General features: G+C 36.6%; 1 protein-coding gene across 9 annotated transcripts in view; it reads left to right on the plus strand.

The window, feature by feature from the left end:
- Window positions 1-15,603, plus strand: part of LOC126195282 (proton-coupled amino acid transporter-like protein pathetic) — a 269,764-nt gene extending 254,161 nt beyond the window's left edge. For all 9 annotated transcript variants that reach the window (XM_049933824.1, XM_049933822.1, XM_049933820.1 and 6 more), the window contains 3 exons: window positions 2,803-2,984; window positions 4,922-5,094; window positions 12,711-15,603. In XM_049933824.1, the coding sequence (XP_049789781.1) occupies window positions 2,803-2,984; window positions 4,922-5,094; window positions 12,711-12,952 (597 nt within the window). In that variant the 3' untranslated portion in view covers window positions 12,953-15,603. The remainder of the gene's footprint in view (window positions 1-2,802; window positions 2,985-4,921; window positions 5,095-12,710) is intronic.
- The last annotated feature ends 634 nt before the right edge of the window (window positions 15,604-16,237 follow it).

Consider the following 16,237-nt stretch of genomic DNA (forward strand, 5'->3'; position numbering starts at 1 on the left):
CCTCCTGTTCTAGTATCTTCCTGTCTCTACTACATATCGTACAAAACCACTGATGAGTGTCATTTACTTCCCCTACTCCCACGCCACTACAGTCACCCACATGGAAAAATCTGCAGCACCCATCACACCAAAGGACCGATCTAACAATTCTGTGGTAGGTCAAGAACTTTTCACTCATGGTAAACATAATAGTGTATTAAGAATAAGTCAGTTAAATTACAGATAAACATGAAAATATGATTCCACAAATTTGGTGTATACGCAACTGTATGTAAACAAAAACAACAGTGCAAAGTTTCTGAAAAAAACAACTTAAACTTTACACTACTTTTTGGAAGTGTGAGTTAGATAATGAAGAAGTATGTTACAGTTGCAAGTGCTGGAGAGAGCAAGGAACAATTAAACAAAATTCTATACATTTGCGCGACAAAACATAAACAGAAAATACGACTAAAACCCGACCACGATCTTTTCGCGTTTTCTGCTATATTACGTAAAGAAAAATGAAACCTTTTATGGTATGCTTAAAAAGCTCACTAATACATCTATTTACCACATAACTAATACTAAACTAAATGTTGTTATAATCTAAAATGACTTAATCTTTACGAGAACACCAAAACTCACACTAGTCGCCTATCTGCAGGGCTTCTTGTATACTGCAGAAACGTATGTCAGGGTGGATTAAGAGAACTAAATTTCTCAGTAAAAAGGAACAAAGGAGACCACTCACTGAACATAGAAGCATTGGGTCATTGGCAAAAGAAAAAGAAAACATGCTAGCTTTCATCGATGACTCAATACTTTTACTATTCAGTGAGTGGTCTTGTTACCTCTAAATTATTTACATTCTACAGTAACTTTTATATTCCCTTAAACTGCCTGTTATCTAATATTCTTCCTTGTTATATTGTATCAACTGAGTGCTTTAATAATGAAAACAAAGACTGTGCTACTGTCCCCCCAGGACTCTTGGTTATTGTAGGTAATCTTCTTATTCAGCATCCCTCTGCTTCATGGATTTTTTTCCTCTGTTTTGTACAATTTCATCCATGTTGTACAGTCATTTTCATTACCTGTTGCACTGCTTCTAAACTTATCCATCCTTGTATTCCCTGTGCAACCTCTCTCCACCAGCCACTTGTCATTAGCCATTTTGTATTTGCTTTCCACAAAAGTGATCATTACTCTGTATTTCGTCTTTTATTTCATTCATTTACACACTTGTGATTATTGCTATATGAAGTAAGAGAATTAACACTATTACACATAGAAAATTACACAGCATTCACCAAAAGCTATGACATATTGTCAGCACAGAGCTGATTTCATTTTCAAAACCACAAACTGACATGAATTACTACCCCTATGAAATCTCAAATAGTTACAGAACAACAAAAATACACACTGTGGACATTCTTAAATTAATGTCTGTTTATACGACAATAATATCCGAACAGCTTTTGGTAAAAGCTGTAATAGTATTGTGCAGTTAATGTTTGAAGTGGATGGAGCAGTGATTATGACAAACAGAGTAAGACAATTATTTTTACATAGTGCTTAAATACCCCTGTAAACAAATAGACGACTGTGCAGATCAGAGCAAAATACTACAATATACTGGGAACTCTGAACCAGTGTTGAATATGATTTACTTGCAGATTTGATAGATCATTGAAAGATGAAACCTCCTGCTTCTTTATAATTAAAATCAACCCCACTTAAAGTGATTGCAATAACTGATAGTATGCTTTCAGATGATTGTTGCCTGTAGGTTTCCAAATCATAGATAATGTTGACATGCTTTTAGATTTTTGTGTACAGTGTCATGCAGAAAAGAATAATGATAATAAACTTTTGTGTGTAACATGTGTCACAATTTCTGCTTTTGACCAGAATTTGAAGCAATATGTATCACAGTTTGTGGTGTTACTTCATGATTATAGATGGAAACATAGATTGATCATAACATTTTTTGAGATACTGAATGGATTTTGAAAAGAGTAAAACATGTTTGAAAGAAAAAATGTCTCTTAATTTAAAAAAAAAAAAAAGTTGAACAATAACAAGGGCCAACTGTACAACTCTCCTTGACCTTATGAACTAATATTTGCATTTTTAATGTTCAGCTGTGTGCTGAGTATGCTAGGTGACACTTTTTTCCCACAAGAGCCAAATTGCTACAATTGGAACACAAATTATTGGCTAATGTAGCATATTCACCAAAATCATCTCCAGCTTTCCCCATTCATCATTCTTAGTTTCTGGTTAGATGACACAAATTCTCACTGACCGAATGTGGTATTGACATTATGATGAGTATTTTACAGGCCTTGACAATCATTACATTATCAAGTTAGTTCGTAGTGCTGATGAGGTAACACACGAAATACTTTCTCATACATTTTTACATACTTATTGATAACCTTCCATACATTGTTACTCTTTGGTGTGAAACACTGTATCACTTTGTAAAATGATGTGTAATAGATTCAGTAGTTCAGCTGACCGCAGTGCTTTTACTCTGAACGTTGGGCATTTTCATTTGGCATTTCACACACACACACACACACACACACACACACACACAGTATTTCAATCAAATGTACTTGATGATCTTCCTATGTTCTTATTTCATTTTTGTTGTCTTGTGAGATGATGGTATAGATTAATAATCTCGCACAATACTCCAATAAAAGGTGTAAGCTGTTATGTATTTGCACAATTCTGTAAGCTGTTATGTATTTGCACAATTCAAATAATTGTTTTCAAAAATCATGTTTGTATTGCTTATTTTTTCAGGTCCTTCCTCTGGAAAACAACATGAAAACCCCTCAGGATTTTGGTGGATGGACTGGAGTTCTAAATACAGGAATGGTTATTGTAGCAGCTTTGTACACATCAGTTGGATTTTTTGGGTACCTAAAGTATGGAGAAAAGGTTAAATTGGGAAGCATCACTTTGAATCTGCCACAAAGGGATTTGTAAGTTATTTTACAGCAGATTTGAAAATAGAAATATGCTTGAATCCTACTATACATTGGCTGGCAGGTTGTTGTATAGACATAATGTAAAAAAATTTATAAGGAATGTAGAGCTCTACAAATGTCTGTTCTATAGTCATATTATTAGTATAACAATATTATGTAAAGGAAAGTTGCTACTCGCCACATAGCAGAGATGCTGAGTTGCAGATTGGCGCAATAAAAAGACTGTCACAAATAAACCTTTCAGCCATTAAGGCCTTTGTCAACAATAGATGTAGACACACACACACACACACACACACACACACACACACACACACACACACACACACACACTGCAGTCTCAGGCAGGGAACTGAAACCACACTGTGAGCAGCAGCACCAGTGTATTATGGGAGTGGCAACTGGGTGGGGGTAAGGAAGAAGCTGGTGTGGGGAGGGGGAAGGATAGTATTTTGGGGGTGATGAACAGTGAAGTGCTGCAGGTTAGATGGAGGTCAGGGGAGAGGTGGGGAGGAGGGTGGGGGTAGCGAAAAAGGAGAGAAGTGAAAAGTCTGGGTGTGATAGTGAAATGATGGCTCTTTGTAGTGCTGGCATAGGAACAGGAAAGGGGCTGGATGGGTGAGGACAGATGCTAAAGAAGGTTGAGACCAGGAGGGTTACAGGAACATAGGATGTACTGCAGGGAAAGTTCCCATCTGTGCAATTCAGAAAAGCTGTGTTGGTGGGAATGATCCATATGGCACAGGCTGTGAAGCAGTCATTGAAATGAAGGATGTCATGTTTGGTAGCATGTTCAGCAACAGGGTGATCCATTTGTTTTGTGGCCACAGTTTGTCAGTGGTTGCCATGCCCACACAGAATGCAGCACAGTGGTTGCAGCTTATCTAGTAGATCACATGATGAAAGATGTCATTAATGAATCTGAACCTGTGAAACCAGCCGTGATCTACAAACTAAGCTGCAACCACTGTGCTGCATTCTATGTGGGCATGACAATCACCAACAAACTGTGGCCACAAAACAAGTGGACCACCTTGTTGCTGAACATGCTGCCAAACATGACATCCTTCATTTCAATGACTGCTTCACAGCCTGTACCATATGGATCCTTCTCACCAACACAAGCTTTTCTGAATTGTACAGTTGGGAACCCCTTCCCTGTTCCCATTCCAGCACTGTACAGCCATCATTCCATCATCACACCCAGTCGTTTTACATCTCTCCTTTTTCGCTACTTTCTCCCCCTCCACACCTCTCTCCTGCCCATTGTCTAACCTGCAGCACTTCACTGCCCACCATCTCCACCATACTGTCCCTCCACCTCCCTGCCCCAGCCTCCTCCTTACCCTCACCCAGTCGCCACTCCCGTCGTACACTGGTGCTGCTGCTTGCAGTGTGGTTTCAGTTGCCTGAGACTGCAGTTGTGTGTGTGTGTACATCTGTTGTTGAAAAAAGCCTTAATGCCGAAAAGCTTTATTTGTGACAGTCTTTTTGTTGTGCCTATCTGCGAGTCAGCATCTCCACTATATGGTGAGTAGCAACTTTCCTTTTCGTAATATTGTTACATTCCATCCTGGATTTTCTATTGTTAGTATAACTTATAAATAAAGAGGCAAAAGGGTTCAGTATAAAAATTTTTACTACAGTATATTTTAGGTATTACAGGATCCTTAACACTTATTGCCAGATTTGTTCAAGCAAAGATGTTTACTGCAAACAGCACTCTACAGAACTAGTAGCAACCCTAATATTTTGTGATACTGTAACAAGTGTGAACTAGTCTCGTAATGACGTCCATAATGTGATTTCTCTTAGTTTCCAGAATAACTGGGTCCAACTTCAAATAATACCAGCTGTTTTACTATCCACCAATATCTGTGTTTTATTTATATACATTTCCCTTTTTGACACACACTGTTTGTATGTTCCAGGTTGGCACAGTCAGTACGACTGATGATGGCAGTTGCCATTTTCTTCTCCTATGGTTTGCAGTTTTATGTTCCAATGAGTATTATATGGCCTTTGATTCGACCTCGGCTGGAAACTGAGAGAGCACAAATGCTGGGAGAGTATATTTTACGCACAGTGTTAGTTATTTTCACTTGTAAGTAAATTCTTATTATTTTTGTTGTGTGGTTGTGTTCAGATCAATGTAGCCAGTAAGACAGTAATGCTCACTAGGTGAGCAAAGCCTTAGAGGAAATGGAAATATGCTGCGATTCTGCTATTCGTTAGCTGGCAAATTGTAATGATAGGTAAGGGTAAAGAACAGCACCAGCTGCATAGTAATGCAAAAATGTGATTGTGTTTCAAACTTAAGTGCCCAGGGGATCTTTCAGCAGGTGGGAAAAACAGTTGAGGGAGCAAAATTTGTGAATTAGCTGTTATTTTAATTTTGTTGTTTGGTCCTTAAAAACACTGAACAGGAGAACCACTTAGGGGCTTTGAACAAAAAGATTTTGTTGTCTTCATCTGATGTACATTTCATTTTCAGTTGCATACACTACAATATATTTATATCTGTAAGGTAATGTCACAGAATAATTTTATGGTCTGTCAGGTTTGCTTCATAAGACAAGATCTTCAGCTATAACCATAGTACCATGGTTAATGATGGTTAATTTTCATGCTATTACACTGGGCAACAAAAAAGTAATTTTTGAATGTTTCGAGCACTTCATGAGGCAATTCCTACTAATTTTGGGTTGAGAAAAACAAATATGACAATGAAAATTTTTTATTAGCTCTAGTTTCTATGGTATACACAAGGTGGAAGTATTACATATTAATGGATTGAGAGAAAAGGATACATTTTAATTACATACATGCTAACAACAATGAAAGTGCATTGGATTTTTTTCAACTGATAATTACATGCTAAGAGTTCTAAATCTGGAAAAATACTTCGCGGATGGTAGTGTTTGAAGAGAATCATGTGGTGGCCTATCGACTTCATCGTGTTTTAGTTTGCCTCTTGGAATGGAGTTCTGTAGAATCCCTACACAAAGACCAACATTAATCTGCAAGCATTACTTCATTCCAATGGCCCTGATATCTTTGTTCCATAACAGAAATGTCCTGATGGAATCTCTCACCATGTTCAACACTGAAAGCTCCACAACTTGGAGGGAAAAAGTCTAGGCGGGAGTGGAGAAAATGGATCTTAAGGGACATGTTGCATCCAAGGTTACGGTATTTTTGCAGGAGCACTGTCACCAAATGCTTGTAGTTGTCATCTCTTTTGTTGCCTAAAAATCCATGAACAACACTCTTGAAGGCTTCCCACGCTTCCTTTTCTTTCCCCTCCAAAATTTGGTCAAATGCAGGATCCTTTACAAGTTCTGTTATTTGTGGTCCGACAAAAATGCCTGCCTTCCTTAACTTAATTTTGAAAATTTCCCTCCTATGTACTTAAAGGCCTGTCTTTCTTGGTTCATAACTTTGACAAAGTTTTTTATCAAACCCAGCTTGATATGCAGGGATGGAAGAAGAACGTCTTTTGGGTCCACAAGAGGCTTGGCAACGTCATTTTTCTCGCTAGGGTGAAGATTTCTTGCAGGCCAGTCTTCTTTAATATAATGCAATTTCCTATCTCTACTGTCCCACACACATAAGAAGCAACAATGCTTTGTGTAACACAGTTGCATTCCTAGGAGTATGGCAGTGACTTTTAGATCACCACAGATTTTCCATTTATGTTCACGATATTTAATTGAGTCCAAGAGAGCTGTCATATTTCCATATGTTTCCTTCATGTGAACAGCATGACCAACAGGAATAGATGAAAGAAGGTTCCCATTGTGGAGTAACACAGCTTTCAAACTAAGCTTGGAGGAGTCTATGAATAGCCTCCATTCAGTTGGATCATGGTTCAGATTCAAAGATTTCATCAAGCCATTAATGTAGCAGCAAATAACAAGATTATTTTTCTTCTCAAAAAAGGGAAGCAGTTCCATGTGATGTTTTCTGTACTGTGAAATTCTCACATAACTTTGGAGAAGATTCCATTGCTGTAGTCGAGACCCAAGAATTTCTGCATTCTCCTTTGACAGGCCAAGGTCTCTAATGAGATCACTCAATTCCGATTGACTCAGTCTGTGTGGTTTATCATCTTTTCCATCAAAATCAGGGTCATGAGATGTGGAAGGCTTGTTTGGTTCTTCTTGTTCCACACTGTCTTCATTTTCTACTTTAAGCACACAATTTTCGGGTGGAGTAGTAACTGGTAAACTATCCGAATGTGGAATGGGTCGAATAGCAGATGGAAGATTCGGGTACTGAACTGTTCTTCTTTTCTTCATAGACAATCCTGCCTTTATAGGTGGAGTCAGGCAGAAATAGCAGTCATCTGTATCCCGCCAAATTATAGGCACAGCGAAAGCCATAGATTGTTTCTTCTTTTTCAGCCATTCTCGCAGTGTAATTGAACATGCGTTGCAACATTTATGTGGAGCCCAAGACTGGTCCCCTACTTTCATACCAAAATAATACTGATAGGCAGTCTTTACAAGAGACATCAGATTGAATTTCTGTGAGGAAAATGTTATTTCACCACAAATATAACAAAATTTATTCACCATATTTACACATTTTCGTGGCATTTTTACAAATTTTACACTAAAAAAAAAAAAAAAAAAAAAAAATTTGCACTCGCGAACCAGAAATTTTGCATTAATTTGAGTAAAAACTACATGTAATTCACAGTCACAGCAACAGTATCTATGTTTATGACTTACAAACAGCTGAAGAGCATTTGTGTTTTGTTATTTGACAGGTGTGCCAACTCCCCCCCCCCCCAAAAAAAAAAAAAAAAATTCCCCCAAATTTAAAATTTTCACTCTAAAAAATGAAATGTCACTTTATCTTCAAAACAAGAGCTAATCTGTCATTTTTATGGTGATTTTTGAATTCAGCAGATGGAAATACATGTAAATTTACTATTTTTAAGCCCGAAACATTTTCATTGATGCCCAGTGTTACCAAAGGGAGCCATGTTTATTATGTCTTGTAAATATTCTGTACACAGTGTTGCGTAGAGAGATCCATTATATGTAACTCTCACTGTTCAACAAAAGAATGTTTGCTAGTAAGCAGAGTGTAATGAAATTAACTGGGTCACTGTCACTGTTTCCAATTTTGGCTGTGTGTGGGCTTTTCAATATGTTGTCGAAACATGATACACAGCTCCAAGGCAATTTCAGCCTTTTCCACTGTTTTCAGATCATCAAAGTTGTGAATTATGTTGTTATTTCCAGGCAATCTATTTGTCATATTGTGTACATTTTATGACCAGTTACTGTAAATCTGTGATTGAATGACAAGAAATAATTTTCAATCTTTATTGGATTGCAAACTAAATTAATAATTAAGGTTTACAGTGAAGTTAATTACTGAATTAAAAATTAGATTGACAGTTACAGGGAAAGTAATCCACCAAGCAAAACTACAATAGTAGAGGCAGACTCAAATAATGATTTTGGTAACACCAATAATACTTTCAAGGCCTATGCCCACTCCAGAAATCCAGTTTGTATGTTATGTAATAGCTTACAACAAACATTTTCTTACCCCAGTTACTATAATTTTCGATTCAAGACCACTCTTACGTACTGTGTCACAGAATTGGCTGTAGATTCCTGTCTTACTAAACATAAATGGACGCCCATCATAGTGCCATGTTCCCCTTCTTATATCAATTATGCTACAGGCATGTTCAGTTGTGAGTAAAAGTTAACTCATTACACTCGTTAGTAGATAGTCAAAATATAATCCCACTTTCTACAAATAACCCATTGTAATGTAAACCACAACCAGAGTCATATGGAGTGACAATTTGCAAACTCAATAGAAGTAATAGCAATGGAAATGTTTCATGATACTAGATCCTACATAATCTGTATTCTATAGTGGCCTCGATGATTCCCCTTGGTTTTTCACTGTAAGTAGACTTCTTGTTGTTGTGGTCTTCAGTCCTGAGACTGGTTTGATGCAGCTCTCCATGCTACTCTATCCTGTGCAAGCTTCTGCATCTCCCAGTACCTACTGCAACCTACATCCTTCTGAATCTGCTTAGTGTATTCATCTCTTGGTCTCCCCCTACGATTTTTACCCTCCACGCTGCTCTCCAATACTAAATTGGTGATCCCTTGATGCCTCAGAACATGTCCTACCAACCGATCCCTTCTTCTGGTCAAGTTGTGCCACAAACTTCTCTTCTCCCCAATCCTATTCAATACTTCCTCATTAGTTATGTGATCTACCCACCTAATCTTCAGCATTCTTCTGTAGCACCACATTTCAAAAGCTTCTATTCTCTTCTTGTCCAAACTATTTACCGTCCATGTTTCACTTCCATACATGGCTACACTCCATACAAATACTTTCAGAAATGACTTCCTGACACTTAAATCTATACTCGATGTTAACAAATTTCTCTTCTTCAGAAACGCTTTCCTTGCCATTGCCAGTCTACATTTTATATCCTCTCTACTTCGACCATCATCAGTTATTTTGCTCCCCAAATAGCAAAACTCCTTTACTACTTTAAGTGTCTCATTTCCTAATCTAATACCCTCAACATCACCCGACTTAATTCGACTACATTCCATTGTCCTCGTTTTGCTTTTGTTGATGTTCATGTTATATCCTCCCTTCAAGACACCATCCATTCCGGTCAACTGCTCTTCCAAGTCCTTTGCTGTCTCTGACAGAATTACAATGTAATCGGCGAACCTCAAAGTTTTTATTTCTTCTCCATGGATTTTAATACCTACTCCGAATTTTTCTTTTGTTTCTTTTACTGCTTGCTTAATATACAGATTGAATAACATCGGGGAGAGGCTACAACCCTGTCTCGCTCCCTTCCCAACCACTGCTTCCCTTTCATGTCCCTCGACTCTTATAACTGCCATCTGGTTTCTGTAAAAATTGTAAATAGCCTTTCGCTCCCTGTATTTTACGCCTGCCACCTTTAGAATTTGAAAGAGAGTATTCCAGTCAACATTGTCAAAAGCTTTCTCTAAGTCTACAAATGCTAGAAATGTAGGTTTGCCTTTTCTTAATCTTTCTTCTAAGATAAGTCGTAAGGTCAGTATTGCCTCACGTGTTCCAGTATTTCTACGGAATCCAAACTGATCTTCCCCGAGGTCGGCTTCTACTAGTTTTTCCATTCTTCTGTAAACAATTCGTGTTACTATTTTGCAGCTGTGGCTTATTAAACTGATTTTTCGGTAATTTTCACATCTGTCAACACCTGCTTTCTTTGGGATTGGAATTATTATATTCTTCTTGAAGTCTGAGGGTATTTCGCCTGTCTCATACATCTTGCTCACCAGATGGTAGAGTTTTGTCAGGACTGGCTCTCCCAAGGCCGTCAGTAGTTCCAACGGAATGTTGTCTACTCTGGGGGCCTTGTTTCGACTCAGGTCTTTCAGTGCTCTGTCAAACTCTTCACGCAGTATCATATCTACCATTTCATCTTCATCTACATCCTCTTCCATTTCCATAATATTGTCCTCAAGTACATCGCCCTTGTATAGATCCTCTATATACTCCTTCCACCTTTCTGCTTTCCCTTCTTTGCTTAGAACTGGGTTTCCATCTGAGCTCTTGATGTTCATACAAGTGGTTCTCTTATCTCCAAAGGTCTCTTTAATTTTCCTGTAGGCAGTATCTATCTTACCCCTAGTGATATAACCCTCTACATCCTTACATTTGTCCTCTAGCCATCCCTGATTAGCCATTTTGCACTTCCTGTCGATCTCATTTTTGAGACGTTTGTATTCCTTTTTGCCTGCTTCATTTACTGCATTTTTATATTTTCTCCTTTCATCAATTAAATTCAATATTTCTTCTGTTACCCAAAGATTTCTACTAGCCCTCGTCTTTTTACCTACTTGATCCTCTGCTGCCTTCACTACTTCATCCCTCAAAGCTACCTATTCTTCTTCTACTGTATTTCTTTCCCCTATTCCTGTCAATTGTTCCCTTACGCTCTCCCTGAAACTCTGTACAACCTCTGGTTCTTTCAGTTTATCCAGGTCCCATCTCCTTAAATTCCCACCTTTTTGCAGTTTCTTCAGTTTTAATCTACAGGTCATAACCAATAGATTGTGGTCAGAGTCCACATCTGCCCCTGGAAATGTCTTACAATTTAAAACCTGGTTCCTAAATCTCTGTCTTACCATTATATAATCTATCTGATACCTTTTAGTATCTCCAGGGTTCTTCCATGTATACAACCTCCTATCATGATTCTTAAACCAAGTGTTAGCTATGATTAAGTTGTGCTCTGTGCAAAATTCTACCAGGCAGCTTCCTCTTTCATTTCTTAGCCCCAATCCATATTCACCTACTACGTTTCCTTCTCTCCCTTTCCTACACTCGAATTCCAGTCACCCATGACTATTAAATTTTCATCTCCCTTCACTATCTGAATAATTTCTTTTATTTCATCATACATTTCTTCAATTTCTTCGTCATCTGCAGAGCTAGTTGGCATATAAACTTGTACTACTGTAGTAGGTGTGGGCTTCGTATCTATCTTGGCCACAATAATGTGTTCACTATGCTGTTTGTAGTAGCTTACCCGCGTTCCTATTTTCCTATTCATTATTAAACCTTCTCCTGCATTACCCGTATTTGACTTTGTGTTTATAACCCTGTAGTCACCTGACCAGAAGTCTTGTTCCTCCTGCCACCAGACTTCACTAATTCACATTATATCTAACTTTAACCTATCCATTTCCCTTTTCAAATTTTCTAACCTACCTGCCCGATTAAGGGATCTGACATTCCACGCTCCGATCTGTAGAATGCCAGTTTTCTTTCTCCTGATAACGACATCCTCTTGAGTAGTCCCCGCCCAGAGATCCGAATGGGGGACTATTTTACCTCCGGAATATTTTACCCAAGAGGACGCCATCATCATTTAATCATACAGTAAAGCTGCATGCCCTCGGGAAAAATTACGGCCGTAGTTTCCCCTTGCTTTCAGCCGTTCACAGTACCAGCACAGCAAGGCCGTTTTGCTTATTGTTACAAGGCCAGATCAGTCAGTCATCCAGACTGTTGCCCTTCAACTACTGAAAAGGCTGCTGCCCCTCTTCAGGAACCACACGTTTGTCTGGCCTCTCAACAGATACCCCTCCATTGTGGTTGTACCTACGGTACGGCTATCTGTATTGCTGAGGCACGCAAGCCTCCCCACCAATGGCAAGGTCCATGGTTCATGGGGGGTAAGTAGAGTTACCTTCAGATAATATCAGCTCTCTTTCTGTGCGTCACTCTATTTCCCCTCTCTACTTCCCCAACTCTGTATAAGAGGATAGGAAATAAATTTTTGCTATTGTATTAAATGGCTCTGTGATGTAACATTAGTTAAAGAAATATAACCCAAAATTGATGAGATAAGAAGGATGAATAAAATTGTGATACAAACAAAAGAAAGTGAGAATCAAGACACCAATAACACTAAACATGAATAACTTGCGTTCCTTTTTCTACACCTCCCTTTTCTTCCTTTAAAAGAGTAAAATATTGTTATTTTAATGTTTTTACATTTATGTTGTATTGTGACTGTATATTGGCCCCTGCAGCATGTAATGTGTACAGGTTATAAGCTAAAATGAAATGGTTTCATGTGAAATTTCAACTCCAAAATGAATGAACATCTAGTCACATATGTGAAAATAATTGAAATGTATCTGTTTTCTTTTCCAGTTTGCCTCGCTATTGCTATTCCAAATCTTGGAGCTGTCATCTCGTTGGTCGGTGCAGTCAGCAGTTCCACATTAGCTCTCATATTTCCTCCTCTGATAGAGATTCTTACCTTTTGGCATGATGATCTTGGAAGATATAACTGGATACTCTGTAAAGATATCTGCATTATGATATTTGGTGTCTGTGGCTTTATGTTTGGGTCATATGTTAGTATTGCCAACATAATTTCACCAGAAGAATGAATAGTCTTCCAGTCACAAATTATCATAATGATATAACACAATTATACAACAGAAAAACTAATTTGTTTTCATAAAGCAAATATAAATTTGTTTAGGAACAAATTCACCTCTGTTGTAATAAGTTTACAGATGTTAATATTGTGCAGTTTTATACACTTCATGGAGTTTTATTGATATCATACGGTACTATGAAAAACATTTAGATATTTTATAAGGAAGTTTACTGTACAAAGGAAGTTTATTTTTGTAACACCACATTTTTCCGGAAAAAATGTGGTTGTTGTTGATACTTGAACATATTTATTATTTATTTTTATTTACTTGTCTATGGCAATGTAAATTGTAAATACTTTGTGTATATTAATATGTTACCCTGTTTTAATTTCAATATTACTTCTTCGATGACAACTTTAACAAATGTAAAATGTATGTGATAAAATGGTTTTTAGGAAAATAATGCTTCTAAGAATATATTTCTGTTCAGAATATACTGACAGATTATTTCTTGCATAAGATAGCAAGACTTTTCTGTATCTTCCAAAGACCTGTGATATTACTGACAAGATTACATTAACTTATTTTGTAATGAGCTTTCAAGTTCAGGGTTTTAAAATATGTTAGTAGCACATTGATGAGACAAAGAACATTTTGCCACAATTTAAAAAACATATTGACACTTTTATCTCAAAAATAGAATAGTGAATGTGAATACTGAATGTAAGAGGAACAGATGAAAATGAGCTTCCATGTGTTACAATAACAACTGTCAGATTAGCTATGGTACTAATAGAACCAGTTGCCTTTTTATGGTAATAGTGTTTATATGTGACTTCAAAGAACACAGTTTTGCATAATTAAATGCCAAAGATATTTGTGTTATTTTATGGTGCAGTTAATGCAAAAAATGTACAAATGAGCAATGCTAATTTGTATATCTGAATCTATTGTTCAGCTGTAATTATCTGAAAATGCACAAATCGATGCTTGATGTATGGCACATGTACATAAGTGGATGTTATAATGTGTACACCTAACCTGCAATAGCAAACTGTACATACGCACAGCTAAATTGCGAATCTTATCATAATTATGTATTTATTAATGAGCTGTACATCTGAAGAGACATGTTAACAAGAGATGTAAGAGCATAGACACTATTTGTGCTGTAAATGTCTCATTGTCAAGGAGCTGTATGCACATTGTCTCTTAAGTATATAATGACTTTCTCTGTGGAGAAAATTAATTTAAAACAAAATACTGCCTTTTGCCAGTAAGTATTATTTTAACTTAATTTTTTATGTTTTGTAATTTATGTATTATTTATGCATGTTTTACATGTACTTTTTGTGGTGCTCCATTGTATAACCAAGATGATCAAAAAGTCAGTAATAGCATTTTTTTATTGTTCAAGATTTGGAACAGCATTTCTCCACCACACTGTATTTAGCCTGCAAAATTTGAATAATAGGTTATTAACTCATTCTGTTTTATCAGTGTGGGCTTGGAGGAAATGGATATGTATGTGTCTTAAATGAATTATTGCACAACAACAGATAATTATCATTGAGCTTGGAAAAAGCTAAATAAACTGACAATAATTTGTGAAAAGCTTATTTGTTTACAAACATGGCCCTATCTAATCAACCACCACTAGTAGCAAGAAGCAAATGAATATACAAATGTTCTTTCATGTTAATAGATATATAATTTTTAATAATGGAAATGTTATCTACATTTTGTGTGACGTTACATACCCACAGAAATTATTGAATTATTATTTTGTGTTTCATTTGCTGACAATGCGATCAGAGATCAAATGTTCTTGCAATCTCAAGGTGGTTAGCTGATTTTTGCATAAATGATAATCTTAACTCTGCAAGGAAGTATAACGATAACTTCATTTAATGTAATATGCCTTTTGGCATAATAATGGCAAATTAAATTTATTGTGGATATAGAAACAGTAGTGCACATGTAGTAACAAAACTTATGTACTTTTATTACAAGTTAATGTTTTACTCTCATGCAATCATTTTTATTAGCAACAGTATAGCTAATATTGTTCAAATTTCATCATTTTTGGAACCAGTGACAATTGTATGAATGTTAATAGCATTTTTACTTCGAGGTAAAGGAGTATTATATTCAGAACTACCCTACAAATTAGTTGCATAATGCAGGTGTGCATGCATTTACAAAATCACACACACACACACACACACACACACACACACACACACATACAGTTTAACGGAGAAATAAGGTAAATATGAAAAATATATACTTTATATGGATTTCTCTTTATAACCAGAGATGTGATTTTTCTGATTGATCTGAAATCTGATAAATTCTGTTATAAAGTATGGCTAGCTCTTCATAACTTATTACAATATCAGATGATAGAATTTAAATGTTTTTTAGAAGTTTTTTGAAGTTTTATGAAAATTACATACACAGATACAGTAATGATTGAAAGCAAGAAGACAGTAAAGTGTTTATTGTTTTAGAGGTATGTTGATAAAAACAGTTGTGCACAAGAACAAATGCTGATTGTATCTTCTGATTTTCTGTCACATTACAATAATTCATGTCACATTACAATTCCTGTCATAAAAATAATGAACATGACAATAAAGGACAATAAATTATGCGTCACTGAAACTTTAAAAGAAGTTTCTGAATACTAGAATTACTGTGTTGCTTGCATTTGACCTCCCCAAACAAAAACAGCATTTGATGTTGAGCAGCTCTCAATTTTATTTGCAGTTGTGGAACTACTGCTGCTCTTAAGGTCACTCAGAAACTTGCATGAGGACTGAAATGTACACATACCAAACTGAATTTGACAGGTGGAGTATGCTTTTTTGCTTTGATTACAACAGCAATTCATGAGCGCATGGGTTATAAAACTGTGTGGAAGTGTCTGAAAGCATACTGGTGTATAATTGATCAAGAACTGCCCGGAACTTGATTAGTTTGGTTGCAGAAGCGTACAAAGTTTGCAAATCTATTTTTGACATCTCATGTTTCCTCAATAGGATTGTCCCTAAGTAATCTCCCACGACATAATTTGGTAATGATAAAGAGGTACTTTAAATTTTTGAGGTTTGTGGTGGAATAGTATGCATGTAAACAAATGAGTGCATATAATCTGCCAGTAGCTTGTGAAGGGTGGTGATAGATCAGGGGGTCCTGTCTTTGTCTCACATTAAGGTTACTCAACATACTACCCTGTTGACAAGTAGGATCCATTGCCATAAATTCCTTTTGATCCTTATGTACTGT

The sequence above is a fragment of the Schistocerca nitens genome, chromosome 7 (assembly GCF_023898315.1).
Source record: "Schistocerca nitens isolate TAMUIC-IGC-003100 chromosome 7, iqSchNite1.1, whole genome shotgun sequence".
Lineage (NCBI taxonomy): Eukaryota > Metazoa > Arthropoda > Insecta > Orthoptera > Acrididae > Schistocerca > Schistocerca nitens.